A 13,163-nucleotide genomic window follows, 5' to 3' on the forward strand; every position below is an offset into this window, starting at 1 on the left:
CTATCTGGTAGTTTTTTCCCCATATTTGTCATGATAAACCTTTTCTTACATGCTTACATACTTCTATGTACCATAGCTATTGTTACATCTTAGGTCTGTTTATAAGTTTCATGATAAAATCATTACAGGGCAAACTGCCAGTACAGTTTTCTAGATTTGGGAATAAAATTGTCAAAGTATATTATCAGTATCTCTTGATGTTGCTAGATAATCTTCAATAGAAAATATTTTAAAATTAAGTACTATAGAGTAGAGTAAAATTTAGTCTGATATGAAAGACACTGAGTTTTTAAAATGTATTTTCTTTTAACTAGTGAGCGGATTATTGTGATTTTGATTGTTCATTAATAATTTCTTCTTGTAATACAAAAATTGGTGATTTAAAAGTCACTATACTTTTAAATACAGTTACAAATATGAGGACAGGTGTATATTTTTGGTAGTATCTGTAGAGTGATGTAGAAATAAATGGGAAGGTGTCCATTAGGTCCTTTATAGAATAAGATTTTTATAATGAAATTAAAATATACTATAAATAAAGTACATCTAATTAATATCAGTTGGATAAAACTAGAAAAAGGAAATTAATAGATTTCAAAACAACCCTTCAACTAATAATTAGAACTAAAGAAAAAGGGATTATTATTGTTAATTAAACCATTGAATTTATAAAATGGGTCTTTTTAATCCACTGGATTTACAACATTTCTTCTAGTTTATATATCACAAAAAAATCCCTCCTGAAAAAATTTCTTTCTGTGTATTTAAAATAGTTTTATGGAATAAAGATATTTCAGCTGTCATTCTTATTTTTTTCTAGCATTTCACTTATAATTAATTGATGAATTTAAGGTATTGAATTAATATTTTAAAATATTTTATTAACTTTGGGAATTTTGAATGGGCACACATTCTTATTGTGAATACTAAGGCAATATATATATATATATATAGGTACAATTTATTTGGATTCTGTTGCTTATCAGGTAAATATTCATGCAAATGTACCATTATTTTTTCTCTATTACCTGTTAATTATGCTTTTTGTTTTTATTTTTAGAACACCCTTTTTAGTTGTATTAATAGAAATGAAAGTAAGTATCTTATTTTATAAAAAACCTGAAATTTGACTTTTTATTCTTGATTTCATTTTACCTTTTAAAAATTATTTTTCAAGAGGATATATCTACTTCACATATGTAAAACTGACTCAAGCAGAATAGATTGCACTTCTTCTAAATTTAATAGTCTTTTTTATGTATTTCAGTATGTTTCAAAATGTAGAATCTTTTGGCCAAATATTTCTATTAATAGTAAGAGCAATGCTAGCTAGTTCCTGAAATTCTAAACAGAATTGTATATTCAAGTTTATCAGCAAAGATGAGTATGCTTTTTAATAATAAAACCTCTTTTTTTCCTTAGTGGGATCGGTTTGTTGCAATTACGCTGGCCATCAAACAAATTGCTGGGAATACTGTCAAGCAATCTTTCGAACAGATACTTCTCCGGGCCCTTCGCAGATAAAGACTCTTGAAAATTACTGTGTTTCTGTGAGCCCAGTGTTACTGAATTGTGTGAATAACTATACACAGTCATATCCAATGAGAAATTCAACAGATAGTAAGTATAATTAATGCATGGAAATAACACAATGACTTTTATAGATTAAATATTGTTAATTCATTTATGGAGTGTTTTTTTAAAAAAATCTGCACAATTCTGTATTCTGAAATTAAGGATAACCATATGTCCTGGTTATTCTACGGGGAAAAGCCATAAATATTTTAATAGAGGACATGCTATGTATGAATATCTCTGAAGTTATTTTCAGCATTAGGTTAGGAAAAATTCCTACCTAATATCTGAGGGATCATTGTTAATCAAATTCAAATTTATTATAGCTGTTGTAGCCTGATAAAAACGATATTGAATAAAATAAGTATTATATTTTTTGGTGTGTGTGTGTGTATAACAGAAAAACAATAATGGAATCAAAAAATAATTAAGCAACTAAAATATTATTATGTAATAATACAGTAGTATATCGTACAAATGGTATCACAGAACTGGGTCTTGAGTCCTTGTCTGAGAGTAGAAGCATTAAATAGAAATTGTATTCCCTACCTGGAAATTTCTTCAAGAGAGGCTATATAAGGGTCAGCTTAGAGTTCTTACATAGAGTACAGAATAACAGAGCTAGAAGTGACTTTGAAAGTCTTCTAGTCCAACACCATGCCCAAGCAGGAGACCCTATATCATTCCAGACAGTGGCTGTCCAATCTCTTTTTAAAAAACCTCCAGTGATGGAGCACCTACAACTTCTGGAGGCAAGCTGGTCCACTGATTAATTGTTCTTACTGTCAGGAAATTTCTCCTTAGTTCTAGGTTCAATCTCTCCTTGATACGTTTTCATCCATTACTTCTTTCCCTCAGGTGTTTTGCAGAACAAGGTGATTTCTCCTCCCCCCTTTTCTCTGTGACAGCCTCTCAGATATTGGAAGACTACTATCATGTCACCATAGTCCTTCTCTTTGTTAAACTACACACACCTAGTTCCTGCAACCATTTGTCATGTATTTTAGCCTCCAGTCCTATAATAAATTTTATGGCTCTTTTCTGCACTCTAGAGTTTCAACATTTTTGAATAGTGTCTGTGGAGATTCTCAGTCATCCAGGTCATAGTTATCTCAAAGATGCTTTTTCATGATGCAACTGAACTTCCTTGGGGGTGTTTTTTTTTTGGATGACATTTCGCTTCTCATCCACGAAGCTTCTTCAGCTCTGACTGGATGGTGGGGAATGGAAAGATTTATACTGCTGCAGGCAGCTGGTCATTTGGATTCTTTTAAAAAGTCGTTAAAGCTACCTGGAGTGTTATCTGTGTCTTCAGGATCGCCTGAGTAGTGCAAATGGGAGTGGAGCTTTCTTAGAACTGTTGAAAGGACTGTGTTGTAGACTGGAGATAGATGATCCCTCCCCCTCTGTTGAGAAAGTCCAGTTGCCTCATGAAAAAGCATCCTTGGGATTTTTGAATAGTGGTGACCACAATTGGCTATAGTATTCCAGTGTGTTCTTAATCAAAGCAGTATAATGTGGCACTAACACTTCACATGATCTTGTTACATGAAGGTTGTTGATGTAGCCTAGGACTACAATTTTTTTGGCAGATGCAGCACACTGCTGGCTTGTATTTAAGTGGTTGTCCACTAGGACTCCTATGTCCCTGTCACAGTTACTACTATTGAACCAGTTACCACCTATTCTATACTTGTGCAGAGGAAACAGTATAATAGCATATGGCCTAGAGATTCTGTTGAATCATCAACACATGGACATAACCAAAGATAAATAGGAGTACCCTTAAAATGTCCAAGAAGCCCTGGTAAGAGAATAATATCCAGCCTGACTAAAATGAAGACCTTACAAAATTTTAAAATTGGAATTGATGATCTGTCAGGGCCCACTTCAAAACCTCATCCTAAGAAAGCAGAACTCATGGAAGTAGTTTCTTCCAAAAGGAACTTTTATTAGGAGAAGCTGATAGAAGGCATAATAGACAGGATCTGAGAGGGTTTCCCACTCAGATCAGTAGGTTAAAAGTGTCCCAAGCAAACCCCACCCCAGTAGTTCATCCCCAGGAAGTTAAGTCATTTCTGGGAAAGAGCTGATAATGCCAGTCTGTCTCAGGCTTGTAGTGGTGTTTGTTGAGTTTTCACACCTTCCCTTCCAAAACAGGAGATAAGCCAGATGGCCGGAGGTGCATTCCTTTCTCCCCCCCCCCTTTCGAGTTGACATCAAGGGAGAGACAGTTCAAAGAGCATGTATGCAGAGACAGCGAAAGAGTTACACTGTAGCGATAGAGAAAAACAAAGCGGCAGCCTGCAGCGTCTTCCCCCCTCCCTTCCAGGAGTATGGCAGAACCCAGAAGGAGAGAAAGAATAGAATTAGAAAAGAGCCCCTTAAACAATATGGATTCTGACATCCTGACCCCCTTAAAAAAAGAGAGCTCCACCTGTGGGAAAACAGAGACAAATAAAGATATAGGTTAGTCAGGTTTGTTTGGGTATTTTGTGTGAAATTTCTTAAGCAGTTTAGGGGCTTTAATATGGCATTTGTGTACCCACTCATTTTGGGAGGACAGAAGATGTTTCCAGGCTACTAGGTATTGAGTGGAGCCATGGTATTTTCTGGAGTCTAAGACTTCTTTAATTTTGAAATGTTGTTCCCCTTCTACCATAATAGTAAGAGGGTGAGGAGCAACAACTGGTCTTAACGGTGACTGTTGCTCGTGTTTTAGAAGGTTGCAGTGGAAAATTGAATGAAGTTGTCTGAGGGACCTTGGGAGTTCTAACTCTACTGTGACAGGGTTCATGATTCTGAGAATGGGGAATGGTCCTACATATTTGGATCCCAGTTTCTTGGAGGGTTGTAAGGATTTTAGGTATTTGGTAGATAGGTAAACCTCCCCTACACTAAATGGTTTTGGTTCAAATCTCTTTATCTGCTTGCATTTTATATGCTTGCCAAGTCTTATCCAAGGCTTTTCGGACTACTGGCCAGGTATTCTTTAGTTATGCAATCCACTCTTTTAACATAGGGATTGCAGGGTCCGTTGAAGGGAGTTCAGGCACTGGGTTGGAACTCTGTCCTGTGGCTACTTGGAAAGAGTGTAGCCCATGCTGCAATGGACGGTGTTGTTGTAAGCAACTTCTGCAAATGGAAGCAGGTCAGTCCAATTGTCTTGCTGGTAGTTAATAAAGCATCTTAAATTTTGTTCCAATACTGAGTTTGACCATTCAGTCTCACCATTCGTTTGCGGATGATGACTGGATGGCAGTCCCTGGGTGGTTCCTAACAGGCTTGGGAATGCTTTCCAGAACTCTGATGTGAATTGTACTCCTCTATTGGATATGATGCATTGAGGGGCTCCATGAAGTCAATATATGTGCTGAACAAACAGTTTTGCAAGTTTTTGTAATAGGAATCTTTGCACAGGGAATAAAATGTACTTGTTTGGAGAATAAGTCTGTTACAACCCAGATGACTTTGTTTCCGCTACTCTTGGATAATTCCACAATAAAATCCATGGAGATCTCCTTCCAGGGTGCTGAGGGGGTCACTACTGGTTACAGTAATCCACGTGACTTCCCTTTTAGTCTCTTTGCTGAGGCACAAATCGGGCAGCTGGCCACGTAGCTTTCAATGTCCTTTTTTATCGACGGCCACCAGAATTGCCTTTTTACAAAGTGCAACGTTTTTTACAAACCCAAAATGGCCTGCAGATTTCGAGTCATGGCACAGCTGCATGAATGTTCGTTTCTGGCTTTTGGGTATGTATAATTTTCCTCCCACCCATGGTAGTCCATCAGTGATGATGCATAGGTTCTTATGGCTCAGGAACCATTCATCGTTTTCTAGTGCCTTTTTGAACTTGATTCCTACTTCACTTGCTAAAGGTTTTTGGAGTTTGGCTTGTACTCGGGTAGTGACCTGTGCCGCCAGCTGTTTGTCCGGCATAAATGGCTTTGTTTTATCACTTCGAGTACTGTTGTATTGCAGCATTTGGGCCAATGCATGTGCTGGAAAGTTTTTCCCTCCTGGGAGGTGTTTTAACGTGAAGTTAAATGTTGTGACCACCTCGTTTGTTTGGTAGTTAATTTCCAGGTCATTTTTAGTGCTTCCAGGTTTTTGTGGTTGGTCCACACCTGGAAAGGAATTTTGTTCCCTTCCAGGAAGTGCTGCCAAGTGAGGAGAGAGCATCGGACTGCGTATGCCTCTTTTTCCCAGACCGCCCCCTTCTGTTCCATCTCCGTGAGTTTCCTTGATGTGTAAGCACAGGCTGTAGTGTCCCCTCATCATTTTCCTGTAATAGTACAGCCCCCCACAGCCACATTGCTGTGATCTGCCTGAATCACAAAAGGTTTGTCAGTGTTGGGATGTCTTAGCACTGGTTCTATGGAAAAAAGATTTTTAAGTCTCTCAAATGTGGCTTGGCATTCCACTGTCCATTTTAATGGTTGGCTTGGCTTGGCTTTTCCTTCCCCCCTGGTTTTCAGTAAGTTCGTAATTGGCAGCACTATTTGGGCAAAGGAAGCAATGAACTGCTGATAAAAGTTTGCATAACCAAGAAAACTCTGCAATTGCTTCCTGGTACGGGCGGAGCCCATTTTAACACAGCTCGGACCTTCTTGGGGTCCATTTCTATGACATTTGGTGATATGCGATACCCCAGATAGTCAATTTTATCCTTATGGAATTTGCACTTGGACAGTTTGGCATAAAGGTGAGTCACCCACAGTTTGTTTAGGACTGCTCTGACTAGTTTGGCATGTTCGTCCATGGTTTCAGTGAATATAAGAATGTCATCTAGGTACCTCATTTATCAACTGCATAAACATTGTGGGTACTCCTTGTAGAGCAAAAGGTAGAACCCAAAATTGGTAACACCCTAAGGGGCAATTGAATGCTGTCTTCCACTTGTCTTCCTTCTTTATTCTGATTCGGTAGTAAGCTTCCCTTAAGTCCAGTTTTGTGAAAATCTTCCCTTTTGATAGTTGGGACAGCATGTCTTTCATGAGGAGGAGAGGGTACAGATTGCTTTCGCTTATTGCATTTAAAGCTCTATAGTCTACAAACAGATGAAGAGTCCCATCTTTTTTCTCTCAAAACAGCAAAGGAGCGGCTGTTTTTGGCTTTGCTGGCTGAATAAAACCCCTTTCTAAGTTTTTAATCTATGAACTTCTGCATTTCCTCCAATTTTTGCAGGCTCATTGAGTACAATCTATGCTTCGGGAGTTTCGCGCCTGGTCAGATTTCTATTGCACAGTCCGTGGGCCAGTGAGGTGGCAGTTCATTGGACCTTTCCTTGCTGAACACTTCAGCCAGGTCTCTATATTCCTTTGGTATTTCGGGTAGTTCTATTCCCCCTCTCCCACTACAGCTTTCTTGGCTGGGGTTTCCCATTTCGGGGCTGGGCTGGCACCTTGGTTGATTCCCCTTTCGGGAATCTGAGTTCTGCCGTTTTCCTTTCCACCCATGGGTTCCACTTGGTTAGCCACGCCATGCTCAGAATTATGGGGCATTCCATGCCAGGGGTCACCACAAATGTTATAGTCTCTACATGGTCCCCTATGGTGAGTTGAACTGGTAGCATTTCTAGGGTGGCGGGCATCCCCCCTGCTATGGACCCATCTAATTGACCGAAAGATATTGGTTTCTTCAGCCTCCTCACCAGAATTCCTAATTCCCTACTAACGTTGGGCTTATGAGGCAGTGGCTGCAGCCAGAGTCAATTAATGCCATGACTTCTACTGCTTCAGGCATGCCAAGGGCTAACAATTCTAGTGTCTGGGTGAGGGGCACAATGGGTCCACTTACCAGGGGTTCGTCTTCAGAGTTGTCATCGGATGAGTGGATGTTCCTCCTGGGTTGGTCGGAGTTCCCTTTCCTTGTTGGTCTGAGGCAGGGAAGTCGATGACTTCCATGACTTTGATGGTCGTCTCCTTCGGTTTTGCTTGGGTCTTCCTGGGTTTTCCAGCTGTAGCCTGGTCAGGTTTTCTGGTAGAGGTGCGTGAGCAGCATTCGGCAGTGCGGTGCTCCTCCTTCCTGCAATTGAAACATCCTGAGGTTCTCTTAGTGGCTGATGGTGGTTTTGCAGGTTCGCGGGTGGATTCCAATGGCGACTTCCCCCATGATCTCCCGCCTCGCCATTGCCTCTTGGCCAGGTCAATCTCTGCTTCTTCAGCTAGGATGTACAAGTCTTGCAATCAATGAGAGCCTCCCTGAGGGAGGTAGGCATTGTAGAGGTCGTAGTTTAAACCATCCTTAAAATGGCTGAGCAGAATGCCCTTTGGCCAATTCAGTTTGCTGGCCAGAGCTCAGAACTCCTGGGTGTATTACGCCACTGGTTGCCTTCCCTGTTTCACCATCTTTATTCACTCCCAGGCTTTCCAGCTAAGGGGTCTTTGAAGTGACGCCTGAGGGGAGCCATGAATTGATTACAATTTAGTAGCTCCGGTGCGTCTGCGTCATGGAGGTCTATGATTCAGACTGCTGCAATGCCATCCAGCGCTGCTTGTACAATGCGGACCCTGGTTCAATCACTTGGGATGTCGCGGCCATACTCCTCCATGTAATTTAGCACCTGGGTCAGGAAGAATCCCATGGCTCCCCATGGTGCTTTATGTCCAGGGGTGGGAACTTTGGATGAATCAGTGCCTCTTCTTCTGCTTGTGTCGTCTCCCCTCCCTGTCTGCAGTGGCTGCAGCAGCGACAGCTATGGTTTTGGTGTTACCTTCAGAGGGGTCTGGAACCTCAGGTTTGGCTTTCCCTTTGTTGGCCCTCTTGGTGGATCCCAGGCAAATGGTGCCTCAATATGGTTCAGCTTTCTCTTCCTTCATGGAGTCGAGAGCTATTTTCATCATGCCCATCACCTGTTCCAACAGTCAGATAGAGTGCATCAGTCGGTCTTCCTAATCTTCGATAAAATGGAGGGATCAGCCTGGCTGATTAGTGCCCCGTCTGAGCGTCCCCTTTCTGGTCTTCTTCTCCCAGTCCTCCTCCTTCCCAACGCCCATCGATCACCTGGGCTTATGGTGGCATTCTGCGACCACTTCCTCTTCCGAGGAGCTCGAGAAGTTGTAGTATTTGCAGGGGTCTGCTCGGTGGGAGGCTTTCCACCCCCATTGCAGGCTCCTCTCTCTCTATGCCATTGTCTGAGATGATTTGCTAAGTCCCCTGGTAAGGGTCTTCTTTCCGGGCTGTTTCTGCAGATCCTGTCTAATTTATTTTAATCCCATTTATATCCCGCCCTTCTCCGAAGACTCAGGGCGGCTTACAATTTAAGCACAAACCAATGTGCTTAGCAATAGCCTTCATTCTATGTATATGCCTGCTTATTAGGGCTTTCCCCCCCCCCAAGCGGCATTATTACAAAGTCAGCTTATTGCCCCCAACAATCTGGGTCAGGGCCCATTTCAAAACTTCATCCTAAGAAAGCAGAATTCATGGAAGCAGTTTCTTCCAAAAGGAACTTTTATTAGGAGAAGCTGATAGCAGGCATAATAGGCAGGATCTGAGAGTTTCCCACTCAGATCAATAGGTTAAAGAGTCCCAAACAAACCCCACCCCAGTAGTTCATCCGGTAAGTTCAAATGGGCCAATCCTCAGGTGTTAAGTCCTTCGTGGGAAAGAGCTGATAACACCGGTTTTTCTCAGGCTTGTAACAATGTTTGTTGGGTCTTCTCATCTTCCCTTCTGAAACAGGAGATAAGCCAGATGGCTGGAGGTGCATTCCTTTCTTCCCACTTTCGAGCTGACATCAAGGGAGAGACAATTCAAATGATCAATATGTGGCTGGATGAGACTGTGTTATATGTTATGAATGTAAAAGTTAATGTTAACGTTAAGAGTTAATACAGTTGTAATATTGTGAGGTAAACACTGACAGGGGAACACGCGGGAGCTTTTGACAGCTGTCAAAAGCCGCCGCCAGCGGAAGCACATGCGCAGCCAGTTGACAGCTCTCCACTGTCAAAACAAGCACCGCACCACGCATGCGTTCCAGCCACGCGGACGTGGAGCTGTCAAACACACTCCACAGCTGATTGGCTCCGGAATCCTGGCGGGAGAAGAACGTCTGCGGATTGGTCCAGCCGGCCGGCGGCCGGCTATAAAAGAGCTGAAGCCGAACACCTACTTGTCCGGTTCTCGAATAAACCTGTTAGTGTTAGCCTGCTGTCTCCGAGTGATCTGTAAGCCACCTCACTCGCGACGAGGGTGGGATCTGCTTCGCCGAGCTGAAGTCACCGCCAGGGAAGAGAGTTCCCGGCAACCCCGAGCGAGTCATGGCTGAGTCACTCGGAAGTTATAACTTCCACGGCGAAGCAGATAACCGGACCGAGACAGCATGGCCAACTTCGGACGCATAAGAGAATTCGATACCCGCCACCCGGAGCGATGGGAGTCGCATCTGGGGCTGGTCGAGGGGTTCCTCTTGGTCAGTAAAATTACTGACGACCAAGCAGAAGCGGCAGCCCTCCTGTACATAAGCGGGCCTCCAGTCTACGACGTCGCCGTGGGGCTGTTCACCCCGATACCGATCGCTGAGGTACCCTACGCCGAGCTCACCGAAAGACTTAACAAACATTTCATGCCTGCCCGCTCGGAGCTGTATTGGAGAGTGCAATTCGCACATCGACGCCAGCGGCCGGATGAATCTGCGAATGACTTCATCGCAGGAGTCCGGCACGCCGCGCAAAGCTGCCGATTCCCGGACTTAGAAGACCGGATCAGGGATCAAATCGTCATAGGGCTGAGAGACGAACGACTCCAAAAAAAGATCATTGCAAAGCCCGACTTGAATCTAGCGGAGGTCTCCAGGGAGGTGTTGGCGTACGAAGACAGCCACCGGGGAGACCCCGCCCGACCAGCTAACAAACATCACGGAACCGTACACCAAGACGAAACGACCCTCAGCGACGACGATGGAACCATAGACCTGACCAACGTGGATGCCATCCAACGGCGGATGGAGAGACTCCAAACCCGCCAAAGCGACCACAGCGACAAACAAAAAGCACGGAGCTACATCCCCCCCTCGAAGCTACCCCAGGGAACAACAGGCCACCTGCGCCAGCTGTGGGGGCAACCATGCCCGAGCCAGCTGCCGTTTCCGTAACGCCAAGTGCCACAACTGCGGGAAAACCAGGCACATCAGGACAGTTTGCCGGAGCCGCCCCCGCGACAATCTGCACGAATTGGAGGCCACCCCCCCAGGTACGAGACCTACCTGAGCCTGTAGAAAAAACCCCCCGGGGAGTTTAGTGAAGGCGGTAGACAGGGACAAGAGAGCTCAAGGGGTCCACCAACTAAGCCCCAAGGTAAAAATTAAAGCTAAGCTCCAAGGGGTCTCCTGCGACATGGAGGTTGACTCCAGGTCAGCAGTGTCACTAATCTCCCTCAAAACGTACAAGAAAACTTGCCGGCACAACAACAGGGAAATTCCCTTAGAGCCCCCCCAGATACATTTGGCAGATTATCAAAAAAACCCATTCTGCTTAAAGGGAAAGCCCGAGTGTGGGTAGAGTTTAAAAAATTTCAAGGGCCCCTAGAAGTGTTAGTAACACAAGGGGAACACACCAGCCTAATAGGGCTTAACTGGTTTAAAGCATTAGGCATCGCTATTACTGGAGTCAACGCGACACAGCCTCAAGCCTCGAAGCCGTCTGCAAACAATTTGCAGACGTCTTCGACGGCTCTCTGGGTAAATACACCGGCCCACCCATCTCCTTAAAATTGAACCCTACCGTACAACCAGTCAGAATTAGGGCTAGGAGAGTTCTATTCACCCTCAAAAAGAAAATTGAGGACGAACTGGAACGCCTCGTGAAACTAGGGGTCCTAGAACCCACCAAAGGGGGAAGCTGGGAAACCCCTATTGTTACCCCAATTAAAGCTAACGGCCAGATTCGGCTCTGCGCCGACTATAAAGCCACCCTGAACCTATCTTTAAATGCCCACGCTTACCCGGTCCCGGCGGTGAGAGACGTCCTCGCTTCCATCCGCTCGGGTGCCATCTTTGCGAAATTAGATCTCATGCAGGCGTACTTGCAACTGCCTGTAACCAAGGAAACCGCAGATGTGCAGACGATCGTCACGCACCGCAGGGCTTTCAAAGTCAATAGGCTTCAATTTGGCATTTCAGCTGCCCCTGGAATTTTTCAAGGGGTAATGGAAAAAACATTAAAAGGGATCCCCGGAGTCTACCCCTACTTCGACAATGTCCTCATCGCCGGGGAGACCGAATCCAATCTGGCCGACAAACTGTCAGCTGTCCTAGACCGGTTCAGAGCAGCCGGTCTCAAATTGAAAAAAGAGAAGTGCTCAATCGGAGTTCCATCCACGGAATTCCTGGGGTACAGGATTGACGCCCAAGGAATCCACCCCACCAACGAGAAACTCAAAGCAATCAAAGCGGCCCCCAGCCCCAAAAATAAGCAAGAACTCCAGGCTTTCTTAGGCTTGCTAAATTTTTATCATGCATTTTTGCCTCATAAGGCGACAATTGCAGAGCCCTTACATAGGCTATTAGATAAGGGAACGCCATGGTCCTGGACTAGGAAACATGAAGCCAGCTTCCAAAACCTTAAAGACATCATCTGCAACAGCTCCACCGTCACCTTATTCAAAGAGGACGTTCCCATTTGCATCGCTCGCGATGCATCCCCATACGGGATAGGGGCCATCCTAAGCCACCTAGACAGAAACGGGACACAAAGACCGATAGCATTCTACTCAAGGACACTATCCAAAGCAGAGAGAAACTATGCCCAAATTGACAGGGAGGCGTTAGCTATCGTTGCCGGAGTGAAGAAATTTCACGATTACCTGTACGGCAGACCCTTTACCATTTTTACCGACCATAAACCCCTGTTAGGCATTTTTACGTGGAACAAAATAACCCCTCAAATACTGTCTCCAAGAATCTTACGGTGGTCTACCTTTTTATCTGCATACTCTTACAAGCTGGTACACAAACCGGGGAGGGACTTAGGACACGCCGACGGCCTCAGCAGACTTCCCGTCCAGACGTCAGACCCTGACCCGGCCCCTGCCGGACACATACTAGCAATCTCGGAACTACCAGAGTGTCCACTCTCAGCCAAGGACATAGCGTCCAACACAGCCAGGGACAAACATCTTAGTAGAGTACTGCGCTGGGTCACTGCGGGGTGGCTGGCAAAATGCCCTGACCCAGAATTCCGCCCCTTCTTCATGAAACAGCAGGAACTAACTTCCCACTTAGGATGCCTTCTTTGGGGAAATAGAGTGGTGATTCCAGAGAAAAATAGGCTCCAGACACTACGCACACTGCATGAGGGACACCCAGGGGTGGTAAAAATGAAGTCCCTTGCTAGAAGCTATGTGTGGTGGCCAGGAATTGACAACAACATCGAGGACCATGTGGGAGGGTGCTACCCTTGCCAATTAGCCAGATCAGATCCACCCCACGCACCTGTCCATAGATGGGAAACTACAAAAAACCCGTGGTCCCGGATTCACCTAGATTTCGCCGGGCCCCTTTGGGGACAAAATTGTCTGATAGTCGTAGATAGTTTTTCCAAATGGCTTGAGGTGATTCCGGTCAACAAAACCACCACTAC

The 13,163-nt window shown here is 44.5% G+C and overlaps 1 protein-coding gene across 1 annotated transcript in view; it reads left to right on the plus strand.

Moving 5' to 3' along the window:
* RECK (reversion inducing cysteine rich protein with kazal motifs) overlaps positions 1-13,163 on the plus strand; it is a 283,835-nt gene that overhangs the window by 90,634 nt on the left and 180,038 nt on the right. The window contains exons 7-8 of the mRNA XM_081343248.1: positions 1,061-1,094; positions 1,423-1,620. Of these exons, the coding sequence (XP_081199374.1) occupies positions 1,061-1,094; positions 1,423-1,620 (232 nt within the window). The remainder of the gene's footprint in view (positions 1-1,060; positions 1,095-1,422; positions 1,621-13,163) is intronic.

The sequence above is a fragment of the Vipera berus genome (assembly GCF_964194415.1).
Source record: "Vipera berus genome assembly, chromosome: Z".
Lineage (NCBI taxonomy): Eukaryota > Metazoa > Chordata > Lepidosauria > Squamata > Viperidae > Vipera > Vipera berus.